At 36.3% G+C, this 13,344-nt stretch overlaps 1 protein-coding gene across 1 annotated transcript; it reads left to right on the plus strand.

Annotated features, from left to right (window-relative positions):
• Positions 1–469: 469 nt before the first annotated feature.
• On the plus strand, positions 470–2,585 carry LOC126910659 (uncharacterized). The gene has a single exon (XM_050693391.1). The coding sequence runs from the start codon at positions 814–816 to the stop codon at positions 2,200–2,202; it is 1,389 nt and encodes a 462-aa protein (XP_050549348.1). The 5' UTR covers positions 470–813; the 3' UTR covers positions 2,203–2,585.
• Positions 2,586–13,344: the final 10,759 nt, after the last annotated feature.

The following is a 13,344-nucleotide window of genomic DNA, read 5'->3' on the forward strand; positions in this document are numbered from 1 at the left end:
GGACAAGGACACTCTGCAATCTCATGTTCACATACTTCTGAACCGTCTAGAATATCTAGGGTGGCAGGTAAACCTAAAGAAATCCGTTGTATCCCCGCAAAAGAGTCTTGTGTACCTGGGAATTCACTGGAATCCCTGGGACAACGAAAAATCTCTTCCGCAAGACAAGACCAAAGATCTTATACACAAGGTCTCTGCAATGCTGAACTTGGGCAAGGCCTGTCTGCAAGAATTACAAAGCCTAGTGGGCCTTCTAAACTTTGCGAGTTTTGCTGTGCCACAGGGCAGACTACATCACCGCTCTCTGCTCAGCCTCCTAAATGCATCTCTAAAGATTCCAGTCAGGAAGGCGATCCGCTTACCAGACGATGTTCTAGAAGAGCTTCGGTGGTGGCTTCACAACTGTCACCAGGCATCTGCAATCCATCTCCCACCACCAACATATTTCGTGACCACAGACGCTTCCGATCTAGCCTGGGGAGCCCAGGTGGACGGTTACGCAGTGTCAGGTTTGTGGACTGCTCAAGAGCAGCATCTACATTGCAATATCAAAGAGATGTTGGCGATCTTAAAGGTGTTCGAAACCCACGGTCCTCTACTGTGCATGTCTACTGTTCTGTTCCAGTGCGACAATCGAACAGTTGTGGCCTACTTGCGGAACGAAGGCGGCACAAGATCGCCTCCTCTGATGGATGTAACGCGGAGAGTGTTCAGCCTACTGGTCCTTCATCAGATAAACCTGACAGTCAATTATATACCCGGCATTTACAATGGACATGCGGATCACCTGTCCAGACACAAACGAGTACCAGAATGGCATCTTCTACCTGCTTGCACGGCGAAGATATTTCACAAGTTTGGCACCCCGGTAATAGATCTATTTGCGTCCAGTCGGGCCAACGTAGTAGCCAACTACGTGTCGCTGGATTTGACAGACACCCAAGCGATATTCCACAATACCTTTTCCCGGCAGTGGAACTATCACCTTGCGTGGGTGTTTCCACCACCATATATGATACCCAAGGTGCTGGCCCATCTCAACTCGGCGACCGGGCTGTACCTGTTAATCGTCCCCCGGTGGAGTCGAGTTTTCTGGCGGGCCGATCTCAAAGCCCGAGCAGTAGCATCTCCGTGGTCGATCATCAATCTCAAGGAGTATCTAATAGACACCACGACCGGCCTGCCTCCCCCCAAGGTCCAAGAGATGGCGCTCGAGGTCTGGAAGTGTGGGGGTGGGCGGAAAGTCTAACGGGTTGGAATGAAGATCAAATACGATTACTCAGATCTTCGTGGCGTACTTCGACCCTAAAAACCTACAAGGTCGCATGGGATCGATGGGTATCTTGGTCAAAAAAGTATAATTTGGACCCCTTTCACCCTACAGGGCCCATGGTTGCTCGATATCTAGCAGACCTATATCTTATCAACAAGTTGTCTTATAACACTATTTTGCTTCACAAATCAGTGGTAGCTACTCTGTGCAATGCCGAAGATGCTGGACAAATTAGTTCACATACATTGGTGAAACACGTCTTAAAGTCAATAGCTTTAAAGAAACCGGTCACCCATAAGCCTCCAGTCTGGAATATAGATACCCTGACCTCCTTCTTAAGCTCAAACACTGTAGATGAAAATAACCCTTTCGCTGCTTCCCGTCATACAGCAACACTCCTCCTCCTGTGCTCAGGCAGACGAGTTCATGACCTGACATTGCTGCTAGTGGACTCAGATCATTGTGTCGATGACGGCAGTAACATTATTTTAAAACCAATGTTTGGCTCTAAAACCGATAGTGACACTCATAGGCAATCCGGTTGGAGGTTACTACCTAATACTACTTGTAAAAATCTGGATCCAGTATTTTGGGTCAGAAAATTAATTGATCTCCTTAAAGACAGACGAGATTCAGTTAACTGTCCCAACTTATTTATCAATATCAGAGGAAAAGCAAAGGCGGCCTCTCGCACTGTGATTGCGGGATGGGTTAAAACCGTGCTAACAGAGGCTGGCATACCTGTTACACCGGGAAGTTTACGTTCAGCTGTATCCTCAAAAAATTGGTCTGATAACTTTCCTCTGGATGAGATTTTGTCCAGAGGAAATTGGAAGTCTAAAGATACCTTTACACGTTTCTACAGACGAGAGATAGTGCCAGCCTCTGCTAGCAATAGCATTACCAGAATGTTTAATCCAGCTGATTAAAGTCTATTATTATTATCAATACCAATTATTTTCATTGATTATTGATTGATTATTTGTAACAGAGGAATGTTGTTAGTAAAGATTTGTTAGTGATTGTTTGTAAAGAAAATAAAGTATGATCCCATAATATAAAGTGTTATTTATTTCTTACACATACTAAAGCTGATTTTTATGTAATATCACACTATCCTTCAAATGGCTTTTATTTCACATTGGCGTCCCCACCACCAGGCGATAACAAACACGTCTCAAATAGTAAGCTTCAAATAACGGTCAAGAATTTAATAACAGCGTTTTACCTGAAATAAAACGCTTATTAAATACTTACCTTATTTGAAGCTTACAAATAATTTCTGCCTGGTATTTTCGACTCAATGATTTGAGAACGTCCTCAACCCTCCAACCGAGCTCGGACCTGCCTGGTGGGGATAGTGCGAGCGAGACAGACGTATAAGAGTGAAGGAGAAGGACATATGTAGCCGGAAATCAGGTAGGGCCTATCTCAAATAGTAAGCTTCAAATAAGGTAAGTATTTAATAAGCGTTTTATTTCAGGTAAAACGCTGTTATTTAAGTGGCTCCGTCACATTGTGAATGTGTCAACAATTTGTTTGACATGTGTCGTGAAGTTGCCCCATAAAGTATAATATTTATGGCAAAATATATGGAATTTTAAACGGCGTGCAGTTGTTCAGCCGAAATATCGCCGCAGATTAGAAGACCCGTTAAAATAATTAGTTCGACAACTAATTTAATTGGTGACAAGGATTGACAGCTGAAGTTACGACAAATTAGTTTTACTGATAGCAATATTGTAACGATGTCAATAAATTAATGATACAAATTGTTACTAATTGCAATTAAATTGTTAATCTAAGTAGTTACTATGTATATGTTATATAGTTCTACTATGTACGAATAGTAAGGTTTATATAAACAAAAATACATAGATAGGTTTGTTTCAACATCGGTCAAGTATTATTAATGGTACACTTGAAAGTTATGTAAGTAATTATAACTACGTTGACGATAATAATCAGGGAATAATCAGGGTTTGACACGTACGATATTACGAAGTGCTAAATTTACACTTTTATTTTACACCATTTATCAATGATTGATTGACATGCAAAGTACAACATTTAGTACCCACCTACTAAAACATTTTCTCACCATTCGTTTTTTGACACCCACTTATCGTAAACAAACAAACTACAGTATTATAACATTTTTACGGTTCGAAACGATCTAAAAAACGTATCGCGAAACTAATTCCACAACAAAGAGTTATACAAGGAACAGTCATAAAGTTTTTGTATGGAGTACCATTTTAATGTGTCCACAAACAATCAGCTTGTCCTAGTCTCTGAAATAGAGGAAACTTCGTAATTAGAACAGGGTTGTAAAATACCCATCAAACTTATTCGAGAGGAGTGTGACGCACTTAAATATCCACCAACCTTCTTACAGTCAACTATAGACAGACAAACCTCTAAGACCCTGTCCTTAAGGGTCAAAATCCCATGTATAGTTGTTTATTTAGATGAATGTGTAAAGTTGTCATGTCTGCGAGCTTCATAAATTAGGTTGTGTATGACAGAGCGTGTTGTTGCAAGTTTTTACGATCGGAAACATTGGTTGGATTAACTTAGTCATACGTAACGTAAGGTCAGGTATTTCGAATTTGACTGAACCACTAATAATTTGTTTTTTTTTGTCGGGTTATGGATTAAATTTTCGGGTCTCGAGCGCAGAATACTCCCTCGAGTCATAAGGATATTGAAATGTTATGTAATAAAATGTTCTTAAATAAAAAATAATATTATTATTATGTTTGAATTAGTTATTAACTATCTTCGTTTTCTTCTTCTTATGGTGCCACTTCAACCATGAAGGTTGACCGTCAACTTCTTAAATTGGTTATTGGCCAGCTTTGGTCAGGCAGAAAAGTTGTTCGGTCCGTTCCCGGATATTGTGTAGCCACGACTTTTTTCTTCGCCCAGAGTTTCTCTTCCTTTCCACATTTCCTATCACTATAAGAGGAAGTTATTAAGTAGATGCTAGTTTAACCTATAAATTTTAAATAATAAATTATTCTGAATGGATTTGTCAAAATATGCAACCATATAATTTTATTACTAGTTCCAAATTTTAACGCACGAGTCTAGTCTGTTCCAATTTTAATCTTAATCGAGATTAATTTATCAAGATATTATGTAAATAGTAAGTGATTAAGATAAAAGATGCAAAGTATCGAATAAAAATCGAGTTCGAGTAGTCGGACGCACATTTGTATTAATTTCTAGATAAGAATTAATCCTTGAACTTACTTATTAACAAATTGAAAAAGTTTTAATACTTTTTTAAGTATAATAAGTATGAAAAACATGGCGTTTCTCACGCTATTATTAAAAAATCAAGTATATTAGGTAAATAATTTACATAATTAAACACAATAAATAAAATAATATTTTACGTAAATTTGCACTGGCACTTAAGACTAATAAAATAAAAAAAAAAACGTTAATTTTGTATCCAGAAATAAATATCGTGAAATACGTATAAATTTTGTTTTAAAAAGAATTTTAGAAGCATTAAGTATAATAATCAGATTTCAGATTATTTCAAAATGAAAGAAAGAATAATAAAAAAATAAAATATGAAATATATTTTTGCAAGTACTTAAAAGCGCAAAGTATGACTATACTTATACTATACTGTAACATACTATTCTAATTGAGTAATTTATGTACATATGTATGTATGTTAAAGCTTGATAGGTTATATCTATCGCATTCTATGACAGGATCGTAATGTGAGGTCACAGATTAGCACTGTTCACAATTACAACACAGGTATTGTACAAACGACATGCTCTATCATGGCCTAGTATCATAAATATTTGCCTAACATAAGTTATACTAGATTAAGCTATTTATAGTTCGTAGTCATATACCACACAAATAAGTATCTTTTCTTTTGTCTATGTACTAATGTATTTATTTTAATTTAATAGGACCCTGTTTGACCACCAACCTAGCTGGGGCTGGTGGTAAGATGATGTGGAACATTGGAGCTCCTAAATACAGTAGAAAAGTTTCAAGCACTTATAAAGTATCGTCACACCTTTTATCTCCGAACATTACGGCACGTAATGCCACTGTACAATATACACACATGGTCTACCAATTATGTTATAGGTCCCATGTAATAGGGGGTGTGCCTATTACTTTCTATAATTTACACATATTTTTAGATTTCCTTCCTCCGATTCTCTCTAGTATTGAATGAAACAACAAGCTTCTCCATATACATGAACTAGATATTTTGACAAAAGCTATTATAATAGCTCTTCCGTTACACCAAGGCCGCGAAACTAAGAAAGGTGAATGAATCGAAATGAATATATTACCGAGAAATGGCATTCAACACAAACAATCAATGAAAAGCGAACGATAGAAATGACTATAGGCATTATTATAATAGCATTTAGGTATATTTTCAACTGTTTACAAGCATTTATGATTTAAACGCTATGATTTTATAGTTGTAGGTACTTACATGTCAATTTGTTGTTCTCAGAGATCAGCCTGGTCTAAAGATAATACATAATATGTGTATGTGTATTTTCGTGATATGATTCTAAAAGCAACTTGATTACGTTATGTAAAATGGTATGACATCATTTCGTCGCCGCTTTGAACCGCTTTCTTGGGTTTTCCCGATATTCTATATTACTGACATTCTATTATTGCAACGATATTATAAATCATTATTTGGAAATAACATCATTTATCTTCTAAATCTAGAGCATCTTAAAAGATGTGTTGATAACATGAAATTTGATCTTTAATTGGCAAAATATAATCCCGGATTCAGATAACATTTAGATAGATATAACCGTTGCTTATTTTGCAAATGAAAGCAACATTTAAGTACATTAGCTATTAATGCAATTGCCTTTTTATACATTTGTACGTACAACGGTATTAAGTTAAAAAGACGTATCTCTGACTGCAAAAAGTGAAGCCCAATAAGCTAGTGATGCTAGTTCCGGGTACTCTCGACCTGGCTGCTGACGAACTGACCGACATAGCGCCACCACGACGCCAGGTGCAAGGCCACAACACTAAGGAACAAATACCTGACCTCATTAACACCATTTGCATAATTCATTAGACGAATTCCGCTCTAAAAGCTATAATTTATCTCACGATCCTTAAAAACGTGAACTCGATCCACCGAAATCTTCGCACCTGAGTATTCGAGCTATCTGCCCGACGATCCGGCCTGTTTACCGATTATAAATTAGCATTTGATCATATATTCTAGCTGTATATGGGCCAGGTATACCTTGCTGATCTTCTGGTTAGATTAACACCTGGGTCCGAATTCTTTATTACGCGCTAATGTTATTACTTTATGTCGTAAATTAAGGTATTAAACTTAATTCCAAATAGTAGGTAGTTTGATTGGTTTCCAGTTGATATTACCAAAGTTAATTAACAGCTCCGTGAATGCTTAATTTATAGCATGAATGGTTTAACACGTAATATAACAGTGTAAACAAGCAACAGCAAGCACTAGACACAAAATCTTTAAAGTAAAAAGGAAAAACTTTTAATCTTAAATTCACAGACACGTTAATTAATGCCATTCGCATGACATTTGCATAAATCTAGCTCATAAAGCACAGTCATTCATCGGGAGGCTTTATCATCATCTCATTTGTAAGCTCATCGTTAGCATGCAATCGTTACCGAGTGCGTTCCATCTCATCAACATGCATAGAATGCGCAATCATGTGTTATTCTCATCTCAACAGAATCCGTGTACAAATTGGATATTGACACAGCTGAGGTAGTTTCGCCAAACACATAAAAGTTGCAAAATATTTTTATTGATAAACAAAGTAGGTAGGTGTCACGATACAGCTGGCATAGATGAGATTCAAGAAATGTACGATCATTTACATAATAGCTCGGGTTATTCCAAATTACTGCGGTACAGTTACATGGCAAGGCCGTTCCACTGTTCTACACTTATTTGTTACGCATATTATACCTACCTGACTTAATTAATTAGTTTATTTCCGTCGTTGCTAAGGACTTTGTTTGTTGTTTTATTATCCTTTTATCTGATTTATAATTAAAACAAGATTCATGCCCTAAGGCCACTGATTGGAAACATGAGATCTCTCCGAGCGATTTGAATTTACGGTCACCAAATTTGAAGATCAAGAATATTTCGTAGGTATTTATTTATTTTAAGAATATTTCGCATTTAAATCATACATTTTAGACACACCCCTGAAAGTTATTTAAACACCTAATAAATATATGAGCTATATATGCAAATATACTGGAATCGTTGAAATATATTTGCAAACACGTGTTCTCAACAAACAATGCAATGAAATAAATAACAATTCTTATCTTGTAAAATTAAAATATCTACATTTGTGTGGACACTTGTATGCACCGAGCTATCTAAAGTATAATATTTCCCGCAGGTGGGACCAGCATCATCCATTTAGTACCATTATCTCATTGACCTATCTATCCGTCTCTTGAAGTGTAATCGGCCAGTTTATAGCTACTGATAACATCTAGACACTTTAAAATACTACACTTGTTTGTTTTTCGACCTAATTGAGGGTCAAAAAGTACCTATAAACAAAACTTGAAATTGCAAAAACATTTTAATTTTTTTATATCTCTTTTTCTACAATTTAGAAATAGGTAGGTACTTGTGTAGTAATCGTAATATACACCATATACTGATTCGAGGTTCCATTGCAATAACTAAATTAAATTATATCCACAAGTAGTAACATAAATATGTTCCTGCAGAAGCAATTACAGTCTTAACAACATAGTAACTAGCATATCAGGGAAACGTAAATGCGAATTTAAATCGAACTTTATCGATAAACAGTAATCGATTGAAATAATGTTTGAAATTAGAATCTTGTAATCGGAACAGCACTAGGAACTGAGAACGTCACTAGTAGGCGGTTTGACCAGCCTTGTAAGGCCGAATAATTCTGTAATTAATCAATCAAAATGAAATTCCAACAAAATAGATTATAAGAAACATAAATTAATTTTAAAGATAACTCATGAGAAGAGATATCTAACATGTTTTTGATAACAAACATAACTTATCCGACGTAAGTTGTTTTTTAAATTAACATTTTTCGTGGAATTGTAGAACCCTTTAATTACATGTCTCACGCCTTCGATCGATGGTTAGACAATTAACTAATTGTAAATTCCGTCATTTCTATTCAAATTGAACAATAACTCCTCCAAGATATACATTAATATCACTGTAATGAATATCTACGAGCTTTGGGAAGTATTTATCACTTATTAAGAGTCACAATGAGCGGAATGCACTGAATAAATATCCCACAATTATTAGCTAGTGTCTGCGAACACTGAACACGTGCAGCGTTCCAGTAAACAATTCGTTTTGATGGAGACTTGTCACTACAAAATGTATTACAGTAAACTCACTCAATCGTGAATATTAATCCAATCGTAGAATACAGTTTTGAGTGAATTTCTAGCAAATGTGTCTTTATTTCCAGTATTTAACATTCAAATCCTTTTGTAAAGTGAAAATGATACCTTTAGCAGAAAATAGTTCAATGATTCTAAACGCAACGTTTCGTTTTAATCACTCATTTATTTCACGTAGCAAGTGCTACGAAATTGCTACGCTTTACGACAAACGTAATTACAAGAATATCTACTTATGGGTGAATATAAAAATTTCATTATTCGTATAAATTAGAATTTGCTCTTATTAGCATGCAAATCGATTCACTCCATTGTCTACCCATAAAATAAATAATTTTGGTAAAGTAAAACTTCTGACTGCTACGTTTATATGTGCGCGGGCGCCAATCTATAGTCGGCTCTGTCTCTTGATCCGAGTCGGTTGACAGCCATTGTAGTTTAATTATAATAACCAACTCTTCCTGTTGTTCAGATAAGCAACGCTGACCTGAGATTAGCTGGAAGCGATACAAGACTGGCGCGACTGTTGCTGACGTATAGAATTCGACGCTAAAAAAGTTATTCGACGCTATGTTTCCTTTGTCTGAAGTTGTATTCAAGGCCGATACTTGTTTGTTACAAGTACTATGAATACAGAAGGAAAGTAGTATTTTTATCTTCCACTTCATCTTCTAAGTCAGGTCATGAGGACAGTTTAACGGTATTGCAAGTATCGCACGTATGATGTCCGGTGGCCGCGTATTTACGCGATCCGATATTCGTTTCCGCAAATAGTTGTTGCGTTGGCGCAGCTGTGCGCTTGTTTTGGCGCCATCCTGTCGAGAAACTTGACCTGCTTATTGTGCTAGAACGTGCACCTATGTGTTACATGTTCAATCTAGCCGAGCTTCGAATAAATTCATTCATTTTTAACTCCTACGACAAACAAGTCTAGCCTTTTAATTGGAGGCGAACAGTTTGAATGGAGTTCAAATGTCAGACTGTCAGTAGCGCTTCGTTCATGTAATTGCGCAATCTATTTTTGGCCGTTTCATACATTTATACGTCCAAGGACGCGTTTTTGTTATTTAATCCCAAATCTCCTTCATTAGGCATTTTGTGAGTCACTCAATTTTTACAAAGTCGTTTCCATTTAAGGCCGCGGAGTCTGGAAACTGGTTTTTTGAAGTCTAAGCGCTCCGGTCAGCACTTTGGGAATGCAATAAGAAAAAAGTAGTATAATAAAGGAAAAAGTAATATAAGGTGCAGGGTCGCCGCGGCTGCCGTGGAAACAAAAGCCTTTGTTGGGTTCCAGGTATCCAGGCCCCGGTGTTGTGTTGCGGAATTCTATAACCAATCGAATGGATTGTTTGGTGAAATCTGATTAGCGCGTGTATGCTTTATTGGTCTGGAGTCGATTTGATTAGAAGTTTCGAAACCTGAATTCTAAATGTTTGTTTGGTCTTTGGCTGCGAATACGATCTTAATGTCTCAACAGCTATTTGATCTCGGGTAGCTTTTGTAGGTATGCAGTATGTACCCATGTAGGGCACAAAGGCTACCGGAGTTTGGGAAATAAAGCTTATTATTGCTGTACGATGTAAAGAAATAACAAACCTTATTTTTTGTTAGAATTAACTTGATGACGTTATTTGCTTTAAGTAAATTGACATTTTACTGGTGTTCAGTATGCGGGGTAATTTGTTTTGGTGGGATATATTTCTCGACATAACGTCCTATGAGGTTTTAATATTTATTATAGTACTGGATCCAACGTTAAGTCAAGTTACTGCAGTTCAATCTTTTCACAGTATAAATTCTTTGCGTTACATATTTCAAAGTTGGCCTGAATCCACAGTTCATTAAGAGTCATAAACGTTTAAGATTGTAGTCATATTTCTATCCATAAAATAGACGTAGTTTCTGTCTAAATCTTCTAAATGGATCTTACTACAATAAAACGGTGATCAAAACTTAGTTACGATGTGACTAATCAAGCAGACCAAGATAATTACTGAGAATATTCAAAAGCTTCATTGTGAAACTCCAAGAATAATTTACACGAGAAATTCATTATAATTCTACACACTGGGCCATAGATTTACAACAATTAATGTTATTGTCACTCGCGCTGGCAATTAGACTCAGCGCTAACAGTAACACTATCTTTATTAAGGTCTTATTGCATAAGCGGGCGGTCATAGAAACGCGTGATAGCGCACAATTAAGAGTAATCGCGTCGCAAGCGCAGCTAACAGCTGTTATTAGGTATCGCAATAATATGAGATGAATGGGGAGCGTAGCGCGCAGGCGCGGACGTGGCGCGCTGGCGCCTCGCGGGTTATCGCGGGTCAGCACAGCTGCGCACGCCGCGATCAATGGACCGCAGCTGGCTTTGCACAACACACTCGCTAATATTCCATTGATATCTATTTGTCAGTTGATAGTTGTCTGCCTGATAACAGCTTCCTGTTGTTCACATCAGCTGAAGATAATAACAGGATCTGCTTATTAGATAACTCTGGTTCAGTAACATCATTTCAGTGCAATTCACGTACATATACATCAACCATATATTGACATAATGTACCTATAATATTACGCAACGTTAAAGACCAACTGTTTTTGAAGTCAATACGAGTCGCACGACGCAGAATACAAATAATAAAAACACCATTCTTTGCGTGTATTCGCGTAATATGTCATTTCGAACAATGCGATGTTGTTAAAGCACGGTTTGGATTCACATTTCTGCATGCGTATGAGTTGCAGCGCCTCGCCGCCGGCGCCGGCGTCGCGGCCTGGTTCGATAGCAATGCTACGTATGTTATAAATTCTTGCCGCAACCGTATTGGGCACGGTCACTTAGAATTAATAACAGCTTCTGTGTAAACTGAGCATGTATTGTTGAATCATCCACGAATACGACACTCGTTTGTTATGTAAAGACAGTGTTCATTGCAAGTCATATAATATATGTATTGGTGTTCTAAACTATAATACTGATGCATTTGTGTGTACTTAAGACTTCCTTGTAGTACTTATACTACTGTAATTTTTATCTGCATCCAGTTTAGAAATACGCATTACCTACAGGCAATTAATTGGTTTAAAATGCGGGTTACTAATTTCTGTTACCGTTCAATCGAATTGAGTACATCAATTTACAAAAATAAAAAAAATCCCTCCATTAGGCGTCAAAGTACTCATCATACAGGAATGAAATGCGTCGTTTTATTTATGAAAAAATGGAACTCTATAGTCTAGTCCAACTAAATTTTAAAACCATATACTCGTATTAAATGTCAAACATAGTTGGACTTTTTTTACTTTAGCACTTTAATGATCGCATCACAAATCAATTTCATAGCCATCGCTTTACTTTTCATATCAAATAGTACAACCGATACTAAAATGATTTGCTGACAAATATAATATTTAGTTGCACTACTTTATAATTTGTAGAAATTACATTATATTCTATCTATACACTGTAATGGGTGGCCACGCATACAAAGAAGTCATGGAAGATCTTACAATGGCCGATGTAATTGTACTAGCTGTACTAGTCATTCTTCTCTTCTTGGTGGGAATCTATCTTCTGAGGCAACTAAGAAGGCAATGTATTAAATACATACAGAACGAAATACGGAGAGAAGTGGAAGCGGCTGCCTTGCAGCAACAGACTGTCAAGATTGTTTAGTGTTCAATGAGATATTAAAGTGTATTAGTGTGAGTGAAGAGTGTTTTATTTTTATTAGTTTACGCCGTAATGTGATTACAATGATATGTACGTAAAGCCTATTTTGCTACGGCTTAAAAGAGTAAATGTATTATAGTAATTTTATCTTGATGTTCCTTCCTCTCCACACACATCATCATTAAACTCGTGATCAAACTATACAAGATATATAAAGATAGAATTAGCTCATAATTTTATTGTAGAATATAAACAATGTATTTGTTTCTTCTCTCTGGGCTTCAAATTTTGATATTTCTTGACCTTGTTTTGTCATAAACACATGTCAGACAAACTAATGCGTCTATTAAAATATGATATTACATAAATGTGACACATACTTCCTTTCACTTCCAATTTGCCACATATTTACGAAGATTTCTTGTAGTTTTACAACTATTTAATGACCTCAGAGACCTCTTGGTTTATTTAATCGATTCTAATATAAAATATAATATCCGTCCCATATGTTGTTGTGCACGTGTCATATCATATGTCATGGCCGCTCTGTAGACATGCAATTATAAAGAAGTTGAGACACACTAATGTGCATAAAGAATATAGGCAGGTAAGTAGCTGGATGTTTTACCTAACTACTCGGTTATTTCTTATTGGTAGACATTCTTAATATAATGACGTTGCTCTTCGTGAATGGCTACATCTAACTGAGCCACTACACATTTAGGTAACTATTTTTATAATAACTATAGTGAGACATACTAAATTAACTAAAAAATCATGGTTTACTCGTATATAAAATAATTTAGCTGTATATAGTAGAGCTTTTCTCCATTAATGTACGTAAGTAAACCATGATTTTTTAGTTAATCTAGGTAATTGGTAATACATAAGAGATATTTAGGTACAAACCACAATTTGCTCTCCAAATGAAAATTGA

This window comes from Spodoptera frugiperda, chromosome 4 (genome assembly GCF_023101765.2).
Source record: "Spodoptera frugiperda isolate SF20-4 chromosome 4, AGI-APGP_CSIRO_Sfru_2.0, whole genome shotgun sequence".
Lineage (NCBI taxonomy): Eukaryota > Metazoa > Arthropoda > Insecta > Lepidoptera > Noctuidae > Spodoptera > Spodoptera frugiperda.